Source organism: Gracilinanus agilis, chromosome 1, assembly GCF_016433145.1.
Source record: "Gracilinanus agilis isolate LMUSP501 chromosome 1, AgileGrace, whole genome shotgun sequence".
Taxonomy (NCBI): domain Eukaryota; kingdom Metazoa; phylum Chordata; class Mammalia; order Didelphimorphia; family Didelphidae; genus Gracilinanus; species Gracilinanus agilis.
In genome coordinates, this window is record NC_058130.1 from 365,371,284 (window position 1) to 365,387,426 (window position 16,143).

At 35.5% G+C, this 16,143-nt stretch overlaps 1 protein-coding gene across 1 annotated transcript in view; it reads left to right on the forward strand.

Moving 5' to 3' along the window:
- ARL15 (ADP ribosylation factor like GTPase 15) overlaps positions 1-16,143 on the forward strand; it is a 472,397-nt gene that overhangs the window by 120,375 nt on the left and 335,879 nt on the right. The window contains exon 3 of the mRNA XM_044681155.1: positions 11,220-11,315. Coding sequence (XP_044537090.1) covers positions 11,220-11,315 — 96 coding nt within the window. The remainder of the gene's footprint in view (positions 1-11,219; positions 11,316-16,143) is intronic.

Sequence of the window (16,143 nt, forward strand, 5' to 3'; positions counted from 1 at the left end):
CTTCCCTTCCCTTCCCTTCCCTTCCCTTCCCTTCCCTTCCCTTCCCTTCCCTTCCCTTCCCTTCCCTTCCCTTCCCTTCCCTTCCCTTCCTTCCCTTTCTTTTCCTTTCCTCTTCATAATTTTACTTGGTGTTTTTTAGCTCCCATGGATTCAATAATCTCCATGCAAATTTTCAGATGATTTTTTTTTCCTTTTGGACTTCTGGAACATGTCTAAAACTGAACTCATCATCTTCATTCTTCCCTCCTCAAGATCATCCCTTATTCATAAATTTCCTTTTATTGTCAAGAGTACCACCATCTTCCTAGTCACCCATGCTCAAAATCTTGGTGTCATCCTTGGTTCATCATTCTCCTTCATTCCCATGTGTATCTAATCCAGGGATCGGCAACCTTTTTGGCCATGAGAGCCATAAATGCCACATTTTTAAAAATGCAATTTCATGAGAGCTGTACAGTGCTCACAGTGCGTGCTCCTGTAATGGCGCCTGAAAAAAATTGACTTTATGGCTCCTGCAGAAAGAGCAATATGTTGCTGACCCCTGATCTAATCTCTTCTTATGTCTTATTGATTTTACCCTTAAGATATCTCTCCTGGACTTGATTCCTGATTTCCAAACTATGCCACTTTTGCTGTCTCATGTGAGAATTTCCCTCAGTGCCTTGGGCTTCTTCCAAATGGAACTTCCAACTAACTCATAGTTTTCTCCACCTGGGTTATTTTTCTGTAAGACCTACTCTCTTAGTTCCATGCTGAGTTCCTCCTAGACTCCCCTTTTTGTGGACTGACTGTCCCTCACTTCTTCCATACTCTGTTCCTAGCTTCCAGTATTCAAAACCTTTTTCTGGCAGGAAAATCCATACCCCTTTCTGCTTCCTTTTTTGTTTTCTTTTCCTCCCTTGGAAGATAAATTTCTTGAGCATGGGGGCTTTCTATTTGCTAGTATTTATATTTCCATTGTTGAGCCCAGTGCCTGATACAGAGTAAACATTTCATAAATGCTTGCTTACTTCCTTCAGAGATACGTTGCTATTTTTTTTTTGAAACTACTGCCACCCCAGTACAGTCCCTCATCACCTCATCATCTCATTGCAATAACCTTCTGATTGCGTTCTTTGCCTCATGGCTCATCCCACTTCAACTCTATGGTCCATCCTCTGTTCTGCTGTCCAAGTGATTAAAAATAAAACAAAACCCTTACCTTCTGTCTTAGATCAATACTATGTATCAGTTCCAAGGCAGAAGAGCTGTAAGGGCTTGGCAACGGAGGATAACTGACTTGCCCAAGGTCACAGAGCTAGGAAGTGTATGAGGTTAGATTTGAACCCAGGACTTCCCCCTCTTGAGGCTTTGCTCTCTACCCATTGAGCCTACTAGATGTCCCCAAATTACTTTTCATTTTGCTTAGTTTATTGGAGAATTACAAATGAAATTGTCCTGGGAAGGCAGTGTCACCTCTCTCTCTTTACCTAGACTTAGGTCTTGAATATTACATAAAATGAATAACTCATACACAGATCACTTTGAATTGGTGGGTGCAGGCAGTTCTGCTATACCATGTTGTATGTGTTACCCAGAAATCCTGTGGTATGCAAAATGGAGTAATAGAAACATGGAGCTCAAGAGGATAATGGAGTTAAGAGTGTTTAAAAATTATATTAGTGACATTAAAATTAAAAGGTAGAAAACTAATAAAAATGATAGGGGCAACTGGGTGGCACAGTGGATAGAGAGTCATGCATAAAGATGGGAGGTCTTGAATACAATTCTCACTTTATACACTTCTTAGCTATGTGACCCTGGGCAAGTTACTTAACCCCAGGTGCCTCATCCTTACCACTCTTTGGCCTTGGAACCAACACTCAGAATCATTTCTAAGTCACAAAGTGAGACTTTTTTTTTTTTTTTTTTTTAATGACAGTAAAGTTTTATACGGGTTAAATGGTTAAGAAAGACAAAAAAAAAATACAATAAATAGTAACCTCTTCAGAGGGCTCAGGGTACTTATTACTTAACCACCTCTGCTATTGGTCAGTGTATCACAAATGGCCATAGTAGAAGGGAGCAGAGTTAAGCATTGTGTGGCCTAGCTCTTCTTTGCTCATAGCTCCTACCACATCCAAAGATATACAAAAAATAGCGCACTTTGCTTTGACAGTGTTTTGAAATTTGCTGTGGAAATGGGTGTTAGAAGGCTGCAGCTTGTGAGTTACTATGAAGTGGTATAGTTATCTGAGTTCTCTTGCTATTTCTTGGGTGCGTACAAGTGATTTTCTGACTTCATCAAATATTTTTGATGTTCTGAATTATTTTGCTACCATCCTCATAACCTGCCTACTGATTTTTAAAAATAATTATTTTTACTTTTTTGGGAAGGGAAACCTTATTTTAGGGCAAACTCATTCTTAAATTCTCTTTGATCAGCGAGAGGGAGGTGCAGTTTTTTTCCTTTTGGTAGTAATTTTCTGCCCAGTTTAGCCTAGTAAATATTTTGTAAATGCTTTTTTTCCCCTTCGTTCAAATATGGGTGAGTGGGGAGCTGGCTAAAGACAACTAATAAAAAAGAAATGGGGTAGGGGTAGGCTTTGAGGAGGGTTCAGCATTGATGAACAAGTAGCAAATTGCAAAATAGAAGGCTCTTTGGCTATAATCAGAAGTCAAGTGTTGGAATCCTAGATCTCCTACTATGTATGGATAAGTCAAGTAATCTCCTAGGATCTCATTTTTCCTAATCCACATGGGATGACTTTTAAGAATTGTTCAGGGTCTAGATATATGACCATATGACAGCAAAAATATACATTACAGTATAGAGCTGAGGCCATAGATTAGGACCAGACTGAGAAGAAAATGGAAGTAACTCACATGAAACTATAGGAAGATGGAGCAGATATAGACCTGATAGTCATTCAGTAAACTTATTAGCATTAGTAGAGAGAGAAGCATTTGAGTGGAAGAAACTGTATTTTGTGTTGTGCAATGGACTATGCTTGATTTAGGATTAGAGGACCTGAACTTGAGTCCTTATTGCTTTTCTATTGAAAAATTAGAGGTTTAGGATTAAGATATGTCACCATTCTGGGTAATTCTCTTCTCTGCTCTGGGCTTCTGTCCAGAGCTCTGGGCTCCCTTTTTTGTAAAATGAGGTTGCTTGACTAGATAACCTCTAAGCTTTAAATCTATGATACTATGATCTGCTGAAGGTTAAGGCAGTAATGCCAGGGAGAGGCATTGCATTGGAGGAATTACTGGGTGGTGTGGTCTGGTATGCATTAGGGTTTTATTTGAGGTTATCTGTGGTAAAGGAGGATCATGGAAAAAGGAATGCAATGAAAAAAAAAGAATCTAGGTTTATATGGATGCTCTGTCATTCTTTCCCTTTCCCTTCTCCTTTGGTCCAGACATGTGATATTGTTATGGGGAATTCCCAGGGTTCTAACTCCTTCTATCAGTGCATATATGAACCTGCTAGGCAACTTGTAATCCTAGAGCAGTGGTATTCAAGTCAAATGGAAACAAGGGCCAACAAACTGCATAAGGATCCCTGTGGGCTACATATTAACTTAGAAAACCACATATTAATATTATACATGTTTTCTTGTATTTTTTAATGAATTTTGTTAACTCTCTCAATTACATAAAAAACAAACAAACCCTTACCTTCCTTCTTAGAATCAGTACTCTATATTGGCTCAAAGGTAGAAGAGTGGTAAGGGCTAGGCAGTGATGGGTAGGTAAGTGACTTTCTCAGGGCCAAACAGCTAGGAAGTGTTAGAGGTCAGGTTCTCATTCAGCTGAGCTACCTAACTGACCCTTCCTAATTATATTTTAATTGTATTCTGACAGTACTTTGAAGGGTTGTGGGCCCTGAAGAGTGTTTTAGCTCTTTCTCAGCACCTTCCTACCTCCTTCAGCCTACTGTCTCCTCTGACTGGTAGGCGGGAGGGTGGAGCACTCAACTCTTCCCAAGGCTTTTCCTTAAAGAGGACAGAAATTGGAACCTTCTGCTCATTCTACTTTCTATCTGGAGCTCTTCTTTGTTTCAGTTTCATGCAACTGAGTACTCCCGGTTTCATCCATATGTTCTTTCTTTCCTCCCCCAAACAGCTTCCTTTTGTGTGTTGTCTTTCCTCATTAGATTATAAGCTCCTTAAGGGAAAGGACACTTTCCTTTTCATGTTTGTATCCACAGTGCTTAGCACAATGCCTGGCTATAATGGGAATTAATACGCATTTATTGCATTGAATTGAATCAAATTGAATCATTGTAGAGAGTTTCTTGAGGCTCAGAACAGTTAAGTGACTTGTCTCCAGGATCATGCTTCAGAGCGGTCTATTTCTAGACAATCCTTAAAACTCATATCTGGCTGGCTAATTCTGGTGTCTTTTTACTGTGTCATATATTGTCTCAGTATCATTGTTAAGAAAAATACACTATTCTAAAGCTTCTCTTAAAGGAATATTCCTTAGTATTTTTCAGTTTAATAATATAAACATAAAGTTCCGTCCAGCAACCTTCTGTTCAACTCCCTTTACTCCAGTTCCAATATATGTGACCTTTTTCAGTTAGTTATATAATTTGGCTTCAATTTATCAGACGTTTCATCAGATGACTATTTGTTTTATTGTGAAATAATTTTTGAGAATCTTTTCCTTAAGCCTTGCCTAATTTTGAGCACCTTAAGTTGGGCAGTAAACAGTTGTTGTTTATATATTTGTCTTCATAATGCAAGTCTTGGCATAGTTGGCCCTTCTATAGAATTTTAAAATCTTGGCTGCCTCTCAAAGTGGAGCAAACAAATTTGGCTGGAGTGGCATGTCATTTTGATATGCCATTATGCTGTGTATTATTTTCTAAACCTTTTAAAATATCTGAATGTTTAAAATAAATGAATCAGCTGCTGTTGTTTGGACTTGCTTAAAAAGGGTTTGAGTACTATTTGAATCTTGTTGGTACAAAGCATCCAGACCTTTTTTGTGTACCATATAAGACAGATTGCTTGTAAGAAATGCAGGCAGGTAAAGGGATTAGTTTTAATTATTTGCAGAGCTAGTGTGATCATGAAGTGGGGGGCAACCCCTCCCCCCAGATGCTTCCCAGTGTCACAGCGCCTTGAGACATATACCTGAAAGACGTGTTAAAAGAGTGGTAGTTCTCTCCTTGAGTAATAGTGAGAGGTTTCTCACTACCTGGAAAAAACAGATATATGCATGCAAGTTCATGGTGATTTCTACAATGAATCTCCTGATTATTGCTTTTCTTTCTCTTTCTGTCTTGAAGAATTTCAATTCTTGATTCTTCTATCAGCAAATTTCTAGAGTGGGCCATTTGCACACATACATTCTCACACATCCTTAAAATGGGATTAGCTGAGATTCTTTAGGTATTTTAATTAAAATATCTACTAATGTTCCTTATTAAACTTTAGAATGGTCTGGCCTAATGTTTTTTTCCCCCTTCATCCTAGAGGACTTTAAATGAACCTTAATAGGAAAAAAAGAAGAAATAATTTGAAATCTGTTCACAATTCAGTAGAAGTAGTAGTATATGTAGTAGTAGGAAGAATATGTTAGACATTTGACAATGTTTCAGATCTCTTCTCTTCCACTCATCTCTTCTAGACTCTTCCTAGTCATAGGAACTTGAGAAGTTTCACATCATAAAAAAAGTTTGTTTCATCTGTAAAATGACACTTCTTGAGGAAAGTACTTTGTTAACCCTAATATGCTATGTACTTTTGGCGGTGTTATTCCTCTGTATATCAACATTATCTATCTATCTATCTAAATATCTATCTATCTATCTATCTATCTATCTATCTATCTATCTATCTATCTAATCAAGCAAAGATTTAAGTGCCTGTCCTGTACAAAGAGCTGAGCTAGTCCTCTAATGATTGTTTCATTTTCATTTCTTGGGTTATTGAAATATACATATTTGGTGTATACCTTTTTTTTTTTCTTCTGAAGGCTAAGTATTTTTGATGATTGAGATCAATTTTCCTGATGGAGGGTATAAGTCACGTCTGAGACATTTTTCCTACCTTTGCTTCTGTTTAACTTAAAGCTTACAAAGGTTTTCCCAGGGTTCCAGATAAGAAAAACATCAGATTTCAGAATGAGTGTTGTTTAATCATACTAAGGACAAATGGAACAGCAAAGAACAAACACATTAAAGACATACTATTCTTCTGTTAGAACATAGTCTTTCACCATGATAAGTAGATATGGTACATTTTAGCATCAACAGGCTCTATTGTGAACTATAGGAGGCTTCAGGGTTTCAAGGGATTGAATCCCCTTTAGATTGTGATCTCAGCTATTGCTCTTTTAAGAATTCACTTAAATCTATCTGGGCCTTACTTTTCTCACTTCTAACAGCAGAGGGTTGGACTATATATGACCCCACCCTTCTTTAAGATTTGTTGATGATTCTTAGCTCACTGAAGTCTACTTTGTTTAATGCCCCAGAAGGCTTTGCCTAAAAGTAATGTAACTTTCTGTTGTTATTTGTAGATGTTCAATTTAGATTCTGCCACTAACACTTCAGTCTAATGTGTTTAAGTTAAACACACACACACACACACACACACACACACACAAACACACAACACTACTAATATTAAAGGAAGTGAAAATCTTAAAAGTTGTCAAGAGCTGAAACGAAACACATCTGTTTCCCATGAATATTATTCCACCACCTGGAACAGTCTGTTTTAATGCATGAGTATAAATACATATTCAACAATGTTCTCCTCTGAATTAAAAGTTCCCTATTCACATAAATGGAAATAGAGTATTAATGAATTCTTAAGAGAATTTTTATTCCTTCGTTTATAGTAAAGAATATCTGAGTGATACCGTGTAACTTGAATTAATGCAGCAAACATTTGAGTGCCTACTATGTGTAAGACACTGTACTACAAAGTGATACAAAGACAAAAATTATGCCATGGTCCTTGTCCTTAAGTAGCTTAGATTTTTTTGGTGAGGGGTGAGGAGCAGGTGGGTAATGCTGGAATACATTAAGACTGAGAAGTAAATCTAAAGTGATTTGATATCAGTGAGTACACTAGCAACCAGAGAATGAATAAAGTTTTCTCATAGAAGGGAGCAATAAAGAGGAACTTTTAATGAAATTTCAAAATCTGGTGAGCAAGTGCATTTAGGTTATGTAGTGTAACCTGTGAAGAATCATAAAGCTGAGCATTGATGGCATACTCTGGAACCCCTGCCATCATGGAGTCAAAGGCTGTCAGATTTTGTGAGCTCTGGTTTCCTAAGGAAGAATGAATTGCTCAATGATCATGCATTGGGCACCGTGAATAGTCCCTGTTCTTCTATCACAGTTGAGATAGGGAGAGCTAGTCTTAAAAACAAAACAAAAAAAAGCCTTGAGGTGGAGATGGGATCTCAAATTCATGGAACAATAATTAGGGTACTTTGACTTGATTATAAAGGGTGTAAAGAATCAGAAATTTAAAAAAAGGTCTGGAGAGGTAACCTGTAGTCAGATTGTTCAAAGCTTACCTGTTAGGTTGAGGTTTTCTTTCATTCTATAAGCAATAAGGAACTTCTGAAGATTCTTGAGGGAGAAAGAGTAACAAAGTCAGATCTAATCTTTAGGAAAATTTTTTGTGGGGCAGTTAGGTGGTATATCATTGTATTTGGAATTTGGAAAACCTGAGTTCAGATTCCCACCTTAGACACTTACTGTGTGACCCTGGGAAAACCATTTATCCCATGTTTGCCCTCAGTTTCCTCCTCTCTAAATGGGGATAGTAATAGTACATATCCTTCAGGGTTTGTGTAAGGATAAAATGAGATATTTGTAAAGTGCTTTACAAACCTTAAAATACAATATGCATTATTATTATGCGATTGCTTTTTATTATTAATATTATTTGGGCAGTTGTGTGTAAGAGGAATTGGAAAGAGGAGAAACTAGAATCAAAGAGATAATTTTAAAAGCTATTACAGTAATCCAGGCAAGAGGAACTGACCATCTTAACTATGGTAATAATCTCTTTTTAAGTGGAGAGAGATTGAAGTGTGGGAGTAATATTTAGAAGAAGGATCAATAGGGTTTAGAAGCTAATTGGAAATTGATGGCAAAGGAGAATAAAAGTCTTGGATGATTGAACTTCTGTACCAAGTGATCAGAATTATGGTGGTGTTTTTCAGTAGAAATAGGGAAATTTGAAGATGGTTAAATATTAGAGATAAAAATAATGGATTCTGTTATGGATGCGTTGAGTTTGAGATACCTCCCCTAGGTGGAGAGGTGCAGCAGGACTTTTGTGATGTGGAACTAGCTGGAATTTAGGAAAGAGAGCAGGGAGGATGAGAACTGGAAAAAAATTAAAAGCTTTAGATTTAGCAGTTAAGAAAGTGGCAGACTTGATGACATACTATAATCTCATCTCTGAGGAAGGCTGAGGGACAACTGTACTATAGTGGGCTAGGCTGAATTTGTGTCAGTATTAAGTTCAGTATTAATGTGATGAGCTACCAAGTTGTCTGAGGAGGGGTTATTCCAGATGTCAGATACAGAGGAGGGCTTAATTGGCCATATGCTTAAAATCTTCATAATATATAAAAAGAATATCCGGATAAGTCTCACTATTCACTTTTAATCTTATGGCTTACTAAAGGCAGTAGGAAAATTACATTACCAATATGAGTATAGTAATTTAAGAATTTTCGTGAAGAATTAAGATTATAATTGCCTAATAAAATGGAAAGATCAATGGCATCATTTTCTTCACCTATAAAAAAAGAGGTTTTGAATTAAATAAGTTCTTTTTGAGTTCTAAATTTTTATGATTTATTATGCTTAAAAATTAGCAATACCATTTAAGCTGGACGAATAGACAAAAAATGAATCTCATGAATGAATGATATTAGGCTTTTGCTTGAAGATTTCTCATTATGCCTGTTTTGAGCACATGATATTAAATAATAGTAGTGGCTATCTGATGTTTAGAGGAAGGACTGTGCCAATTTTGAAGAGAGAAAAAGTAGGAAATATAATTCTTTCTCATGACCAAAGGTACTCTAAAACTTATTTGACCAAGCAGTGGGGTTTTCCCTGGTATTTCAGGCAGAAGGGCACAACATCTGAAAGAGCATCAGAGAGAGTTGCCTACTTGGAGCCTGGGACCCTTCAGAGTTGGTATATAAGGTCTGGAGATATCACACCCTACCTACTCTCCTGACCATATATGTTTTTTTATGAAGATGAAGGGAACCAAATCTATCCAAGCCAAGTACTATGCCCTTGTTGAATATTCTTTTCCTAAGTTAGGGTTAACTAAAATTCCTTTTGTTCAATGTTGAATAATTTATAAGTATTCCATTCCATTCCAATTTTGAGCCCATACCTGGTCAGTCCTATCCTATGATACTGGAGTTAGGATGGAGAAGGGAGAGAAATTTTCCCTTTTTTTCCTCCCCTTCTCCAGTCCCAAAATCTGAGTGAAAGTTTGAGGAAGAATCCCTGATAAACTCAATAAGAAAAATATTACTATTTTTATAAAATATTATTCATATTGTTTGGAACTAAGCACAACCTGTAGGTATATATACACATATAGATAAATACATATGTAATTCATATATACATAAATATTTTATATATAGTAATCCTAGTGAATTCCACCTCTTTTGAATGTTTACCCCATCTATAAAATTTTTTTGAGCATGAATATTAAATAAAATATGTTTATATTTATTTATTTTTAAATTTTATGTGTATTAAACTTAAAATTGTCATGCACCCTCCAAGTCAATATAAATGTTAAATATATACATGTACTACTCTACCAACTTTTTACATCATATTTATGCAAAAACAGAAAATAAAAAGGAATGAGATGAAAATGAAACAATATTTACTCCTAAAGTGAAATGTGATAAGAGTATGAGTAGGAGAGTAATGTGCCCACAGCTGTACTATGACTTTATCACCAGTTTTGGGAAGAGGAAAAAGAATTGAGCTACTGACTGACTAGGAGTCTCTTGGAGTATTTCAGATTAGAGATAATGAGAGCCTGGACTAGAATGGTGACTGTATAAGTAAAGTTGGGGAAAGATGTGAGACTTGCCTTAGAGATAGAAACAAGATTTGACAGCTATTTGGATATATGAGTGAGGGACGGACAGTTAGGCATGCAGCATGACAGAGGCTGTGAGACTTAGTAAATGGAAGGATAGTAATATATTTCACAATAATGGGAGGCTGGGAAAACGGTTATTTATCCGGGGAGGGTGGTGGTGGAAAGATAATATAATGGCATCTGCAATGAAGATCACAATCCATTTGTCTTTGTACATCCTATACAAGTCAGTTTTTCCCCACTCAAAATTGAAAGGCGGAGATCACTGCTATGGGATGCTTGCTGTAGCTATGAACTGATGTTGGGCCGCAAGAAATGTGAATGCTTTTGGGATTTGGAGTGGATTTTCCCAATGCATCTGCTCAACTACTACTTTGAGTACTTTGTTAATGGGTGGGTTATAATTGTCCTGAGCAGCTGATGTCTAGTTAAGAAATGGGAAACTTGAAAATTTGTAAAGCAGAGGGGTGTTCCTGGGGTGGAGTATTGTAGGATAAAGATACATGTGGTTGGGTCAAAGATAAATCCTATAACTGGCTATTGGGAGGTAGCTTGGTTTGCAGTCTTGTCTTCCCACCTTTGAATTGGTTGATCACATTCCTCTTGGGATATGGGCTTCACAGCAGTTCTGACCCCTATTTGGGAAGGTCACTCATCTAGGGTATGCCAAAAGATGCCTTAAGCCTTACTGTATAAGTGAGTACCTTGAAGCATGAAGTGGATGTAAAGAGATCTCCGTATACAAGTTGTACAGCAAAAAGTTTGGGAGAAAAATGGATTACAATAAATTACATTTATTTAACGTTCTTTAACAAAGCTGTTCCTCACAATGAAGTCTGATTAAGGAGGGACTAGAGAAATAAGTCCTTTGTGCTTCTATGATCAGTATTAGGTATGGGAAAATAGTGAGTTTTATGGCTCTATGTTCCAAAGGATGTTTATCTTTGAATATTAGAGTTTGAACATACTTTATTCTTATTCAGATATGTATATCACCCTTCTGGGTATTCTGCCTCCCTTAATAATACCCCAAATTTACTTTTTTCCATTTCAAAACTTTTTTTTATTAGGGTGAGATTTAAAAGATTTTTTTTACTTTAGGTGACTATAATATATCCAGCTGAAAACCATCAACCATTTAGACTACAGGCTTCATTTGAAATGTGTGGTTCTGGATTTGAATCAAGTATGAAAAATGTGAGTTTCATAACTTTCTCTTGGTTTCAAAAATATTCTAGGGCCAGGAAGATCTTTGAGATCTTCCTTCACCATCAAACAGTATCTACCTCTCCCTCCTTCCACCATCCCAAATAAAATAAGATTATGGAATATATGTAATTACAACATTAGATTCACCTAACCTTATACTATATAAAGAAGATCCTTAGATTCTTCCATTTTCATAGCTGTTCCCTTATCCTCCAAAACTTAAACTGACTTACTCTTTCTCAATTTCAAGAACATAAGGATTTCTAAAACATTGTTGCTACAGGGAGATTTTATCATCTCTTAATTAATTTCCCTTTTTCAGAAATTATCAGATTTTTCTCACTTGAGCTATGGCTTTTAGATTATTGGGAAGAACTAAAAGGGGGACTAACATTAGGAGAAGGTAGATGGAGGATGAGGAGCTAAAAGGGAAGGACATTTTTTGGAGGAAATAATAGTAACATCCTATTCTTTAGTATCAATTTTCATAATTCCCTAAAAAGGGTTGGTATTTCTGATACTAAAATGGAGAAATATTGACATTCCCTTTTAGTGCAGGGAACTTTGGATGGAAAAACTTAACTATTCGAGGATCTATATTAATTTACAATTAACTGATAATTTTTCTCCAAACTGTCTCTTTTATTTTTATTTAATGCAACCCAATGTTACATTATACTTAGGTAATTTTCATGCTTCTTGGGTAGACTTTTTGAAGTGAACTTTTGAGGAGAGCATTGACAACAAACAGTGGACAGGGATGAATGGGATGATGAACTTCATAGGAAAGAACTCCCATATCAGAGATATCACAGGCATTTGAGTATTGAGTTGACTTTATAGTCAACAGAGCCAGGATAATTGTAGCAGAAGTATAGAAAACCAGTTACAGTTATGAGTTCTTAGTATAGATTGTAACTGGTTTCATCTCTGTCTCTCTTATACAAATGAGGATGACTTCCCCCTTCCCCCCCTTCCCATTTCTTTTTGCTTTACTATGAGTTCTGGAAAAGTGACCAAATTTTTGAACTTCTTTATATAACTAGGAATTGCTTGTTTCTCATTTTGCATTTAAGTTAATTAATTGTGGGAACTCATGTTGGTATTTTCTAATAAGTAGTAGAAAATCCAATTTCTTAAAAATAATATATGTTTAAAATTTGTATATCCTACTAAAATACAGTATAATATAGTATATTTGCTATTTTCTTCCTTACCTTCAATTTCGTACTGAATATATTAAGGTTGGAATAGTAGTTTTTTTTTTTTAATAGGAAAAGAGGTTCTATTCTTTTAAAACTATGCTGGGGAGAAAAAGGCATAGCATGTAATTTATAGTTCTTCTTAAGTTACTTTCTCCGGTCTTATGATTAGAGTTTAATTTTTTAAAAAATCAGTCATCCAGTCCTAAAGCAGATAGCATACCTGAAAGATTAAACAAGAAAATATAATCCTTATGAGATGATTTAAAGTACAGGTGAATATGCCATGAAAACTGTGATACCTTATCACCCACTCAACAGAGATAAACAAAAACATTAGAAATATTTCATCTTCTTTCTCTCCTCTTTCCCCTTCCCTCTCAACAAACATTTTATAGTAGAAAATGGTAATAAATTTGGATTTAGAAGACATAGGTTCTAATTCGAGTTTTGCTTTTTATTGTATTTTAGCTCAATAAGATTATTATAAAATTTTAGGCTTAATATTTTTATTTTGGCTTCAGCCTCCTTGTTTGTAAAATGGGGGGTTGAACTCAATGACATCCAAGCCTCCTTTCAGTTATAAATCTCTGTGTGGGTTCTAAATATTTCTCTAATAAGTGTAATAAGATGCTAATTTAGCATGTTATGAAATCAATACTGACACTTTTCTATAGGACTTAATTCTTATAGGAAAAGATTTACTTCTATAGGAAAAGAGCTTGAAAATAAGCATGCCAGTTCTATGCTTTAGGCCAGTGATCCATGGTTTCATTCACTGACTGGAAGAAACTTTACAAAATAAAAGAAATGGTATTTTATCAATGAAGAGAATTCGTTAGAATAACTTAAAAGAGGAAAATATTGTAATCACTTTAGTAGATGAATTTTATTCTAAATGTTATACTCTCACAATGACAACCATGGGAATAAAGATGAATTTTAAAATAAAAACAGAAACTCCTTATATTTTTGGATTTGTGTTTGTTTGTGTATGTGTGAATCTCTTGTAGAGTAGTTAGATCTTTATCTTGTCAATTGTGGGATTTCAGCTTTCATAATGAACTTTAGACATTTGAAATACTAGTTCCAAATGCTGGTGACCTTCTGGGTGTGGAGTTTGTCAGTACTCCTTGGTCCCTTTGAAATGTCATCTTGAAATGGTCTTGGGTTACGGAGAGAAGCAAGAGGCTTATTGCTCATCCATATTTAAAATTTCCATGGATTATATTCCCCAACTGATTGGGCATGTACTTGTTTTTAGGTTGTTGCTACCACTAAAAGTATTATTATAAATATTATTATGTTTATGGAGCCTTTAAGTTTTTGGATTTCAGTTTTTTAAAATGGTAGCTAGTTAATATAGTCAGAATGATAGTCCTGGAGTCAGAAAGACCTGAGTGTGAATCCTGTCTCAGATACTTACTAGCTCTATGACCCTGGGCAAGTCACCTTAACCTTTATTTGCCTCAATTTCCTTATCTACAAAATTAGGAAAATAATTACTTCTCTAACTCACAGATTTGTTAAGAAAAAAATCAGATTTTTATTAACATTATTACTATTCAATACTTTATAAATGTCAGTAAACAATAAAGCCATTGATAACATTCATAATAATAATTGTTAAATGCAAGAATAGTAGCAGTATTAATCCCACTTATCCATTTGAAGCATTCAAAAAATATAAGTATTTTTATTGCTTCATTTCCCTCATATTACAGCTGGGTAATTGTGTGTGTATGGAGTGTGGATTTATTGTTTTTTGGGTTTTTTGCATGTATTATTTGCATTATTGTGGTGGATAAGTTTTCATTTTGGGAAAGGAGGTTATGGTTTGACTCAGGCCCCAGAACATTAAAAAAAAAAGTAATGTAATTTTCAATAATGAAATGACTAATCACTGCAGTCCTCTAATGGCCTATTTTGAGCCTCTTAAGTTCAGAGAAATATACGGTAAATTCTCTATATAGTTTTTTAAAAATGAATTAATTACATGATCATTATACACAAAATAACCTTTTTCTCTCTCAAAGTTACTAAACTTGTTAAGATACAGAACTAAAAAAATTTATATGCATGCTCTAAAGCATAGTTTCCAATCTTCAGTCTTTTCCCCTTATCTGTGTAAAGGTTAGAGAATGGTTTGCCAAGTAAGAACACATCTCAATTGAATTAGTTAATCAAAGGTGTGTCAGTGTTTGGAAATCTATGTTCAACGGAGGCATATTTAAACCAGATATAACAGGAAGTTTGTTGGTCAGATCAATTCAAGGATTTGGTCAAGATATGGACCTAAGGTTAATGGATGTTTGTCCTTTTACTTGTTTAGAATATCATGTAATTCATTCAGTTTTATTCAGTGTGTATTTATTTAAGATTTAGAACTAATTTTATTGATGATAGATATCTATTTGACTTTGATATAATTGTTGAAGTGCAGACTTGAGTTTTTCAGACCTATGAAAGTTCTCTAAAATATGGTATTCTCCTTATTTAGTTGTCTTTCTTCAATAGTCTTTACTGCTTCTGAGAGTGAGCTTTCATTTCAAGAAAAATAATAAGATCATTTGAATTTGTGAATGTTTTTATCCAAAGGAAAAAAAATTAAATAACTTTCTCTTTACATTTTTTTGTAGCTGAGTTTTTAGAGACTTTCATGTTATTGATATTGATGGTCCTAAATAAATTCTGATGTGCTCCCCCCAAACCCCCATTTCTCTGGTTTATATACTTGTGTACCCAGGAAAGCTGGGAAATAGACTTGCAGTCTACAATATTCCAGAAGAATTTTTTTAAAAGAGGAAAAGAAATCCAAAATTTGTGAATGAGTATCTCTATTTTCCTACTAGAAGTAAGCTTCTGGATGACATTAATTGCTTTGTTCATCTTTCTTACTTCTAGCAGTTCCTAGCAGAGTGTCTTGCATACAGAAGGCCTTTAATAAGTGTTTGTTGAATTTCATGAAATAACATTAGTCCCAGAGATCTGGATAAATCTCGAGAAGCATTAGAGCATGGGAAGTGAAGGCTAGTCTACTGTAATTTCAGAAGGTGCATTTGGGTGCCGGTGTCAGTTGCTTTCATCTGTCAGCCTACTACTTACTGCACATAGTGTGTGCAGAGTGACATTCATGAGTCCTTCATGAGACTTAACAACTCTGATAATGCAGGAATAGTTCTTCTGCAGTTCCCACTTTCTACCAGCAGGTGTCTCTGGCTGTTCTCTCATTCTGTTGGGGTTCCTTTTGTAGTTCCCTGTTGCTTCCGCCAGGGGAACTTCAAGTGAGAGTCTCCAGCTAAGACACTTGTCTTTTGGCCCCAAGATGCAAACAAACACACCTGTCCACTTGTGAAAACAAATGAACAACAAAAAACCTATTGTCTCCTTTGTAAAGTCTTCTCCGTCCAGGGAAACTAACCTGATGGGTTAACCTTATCTAACTGGAAATTAGTGTGTTTCAATTCTAGGTCATAGTGCTTAGTGTAATTAGACTTTAGGAATTCCTATATAAGCAGTCCCAGTTCAGCTTGGTTTTTGGCCACCCATCCCTTTGCCCAGTTGTAGGATCTTCTTTCTTAGTTTCATAGCACCTTCCCCCACCTCCGCCTCTC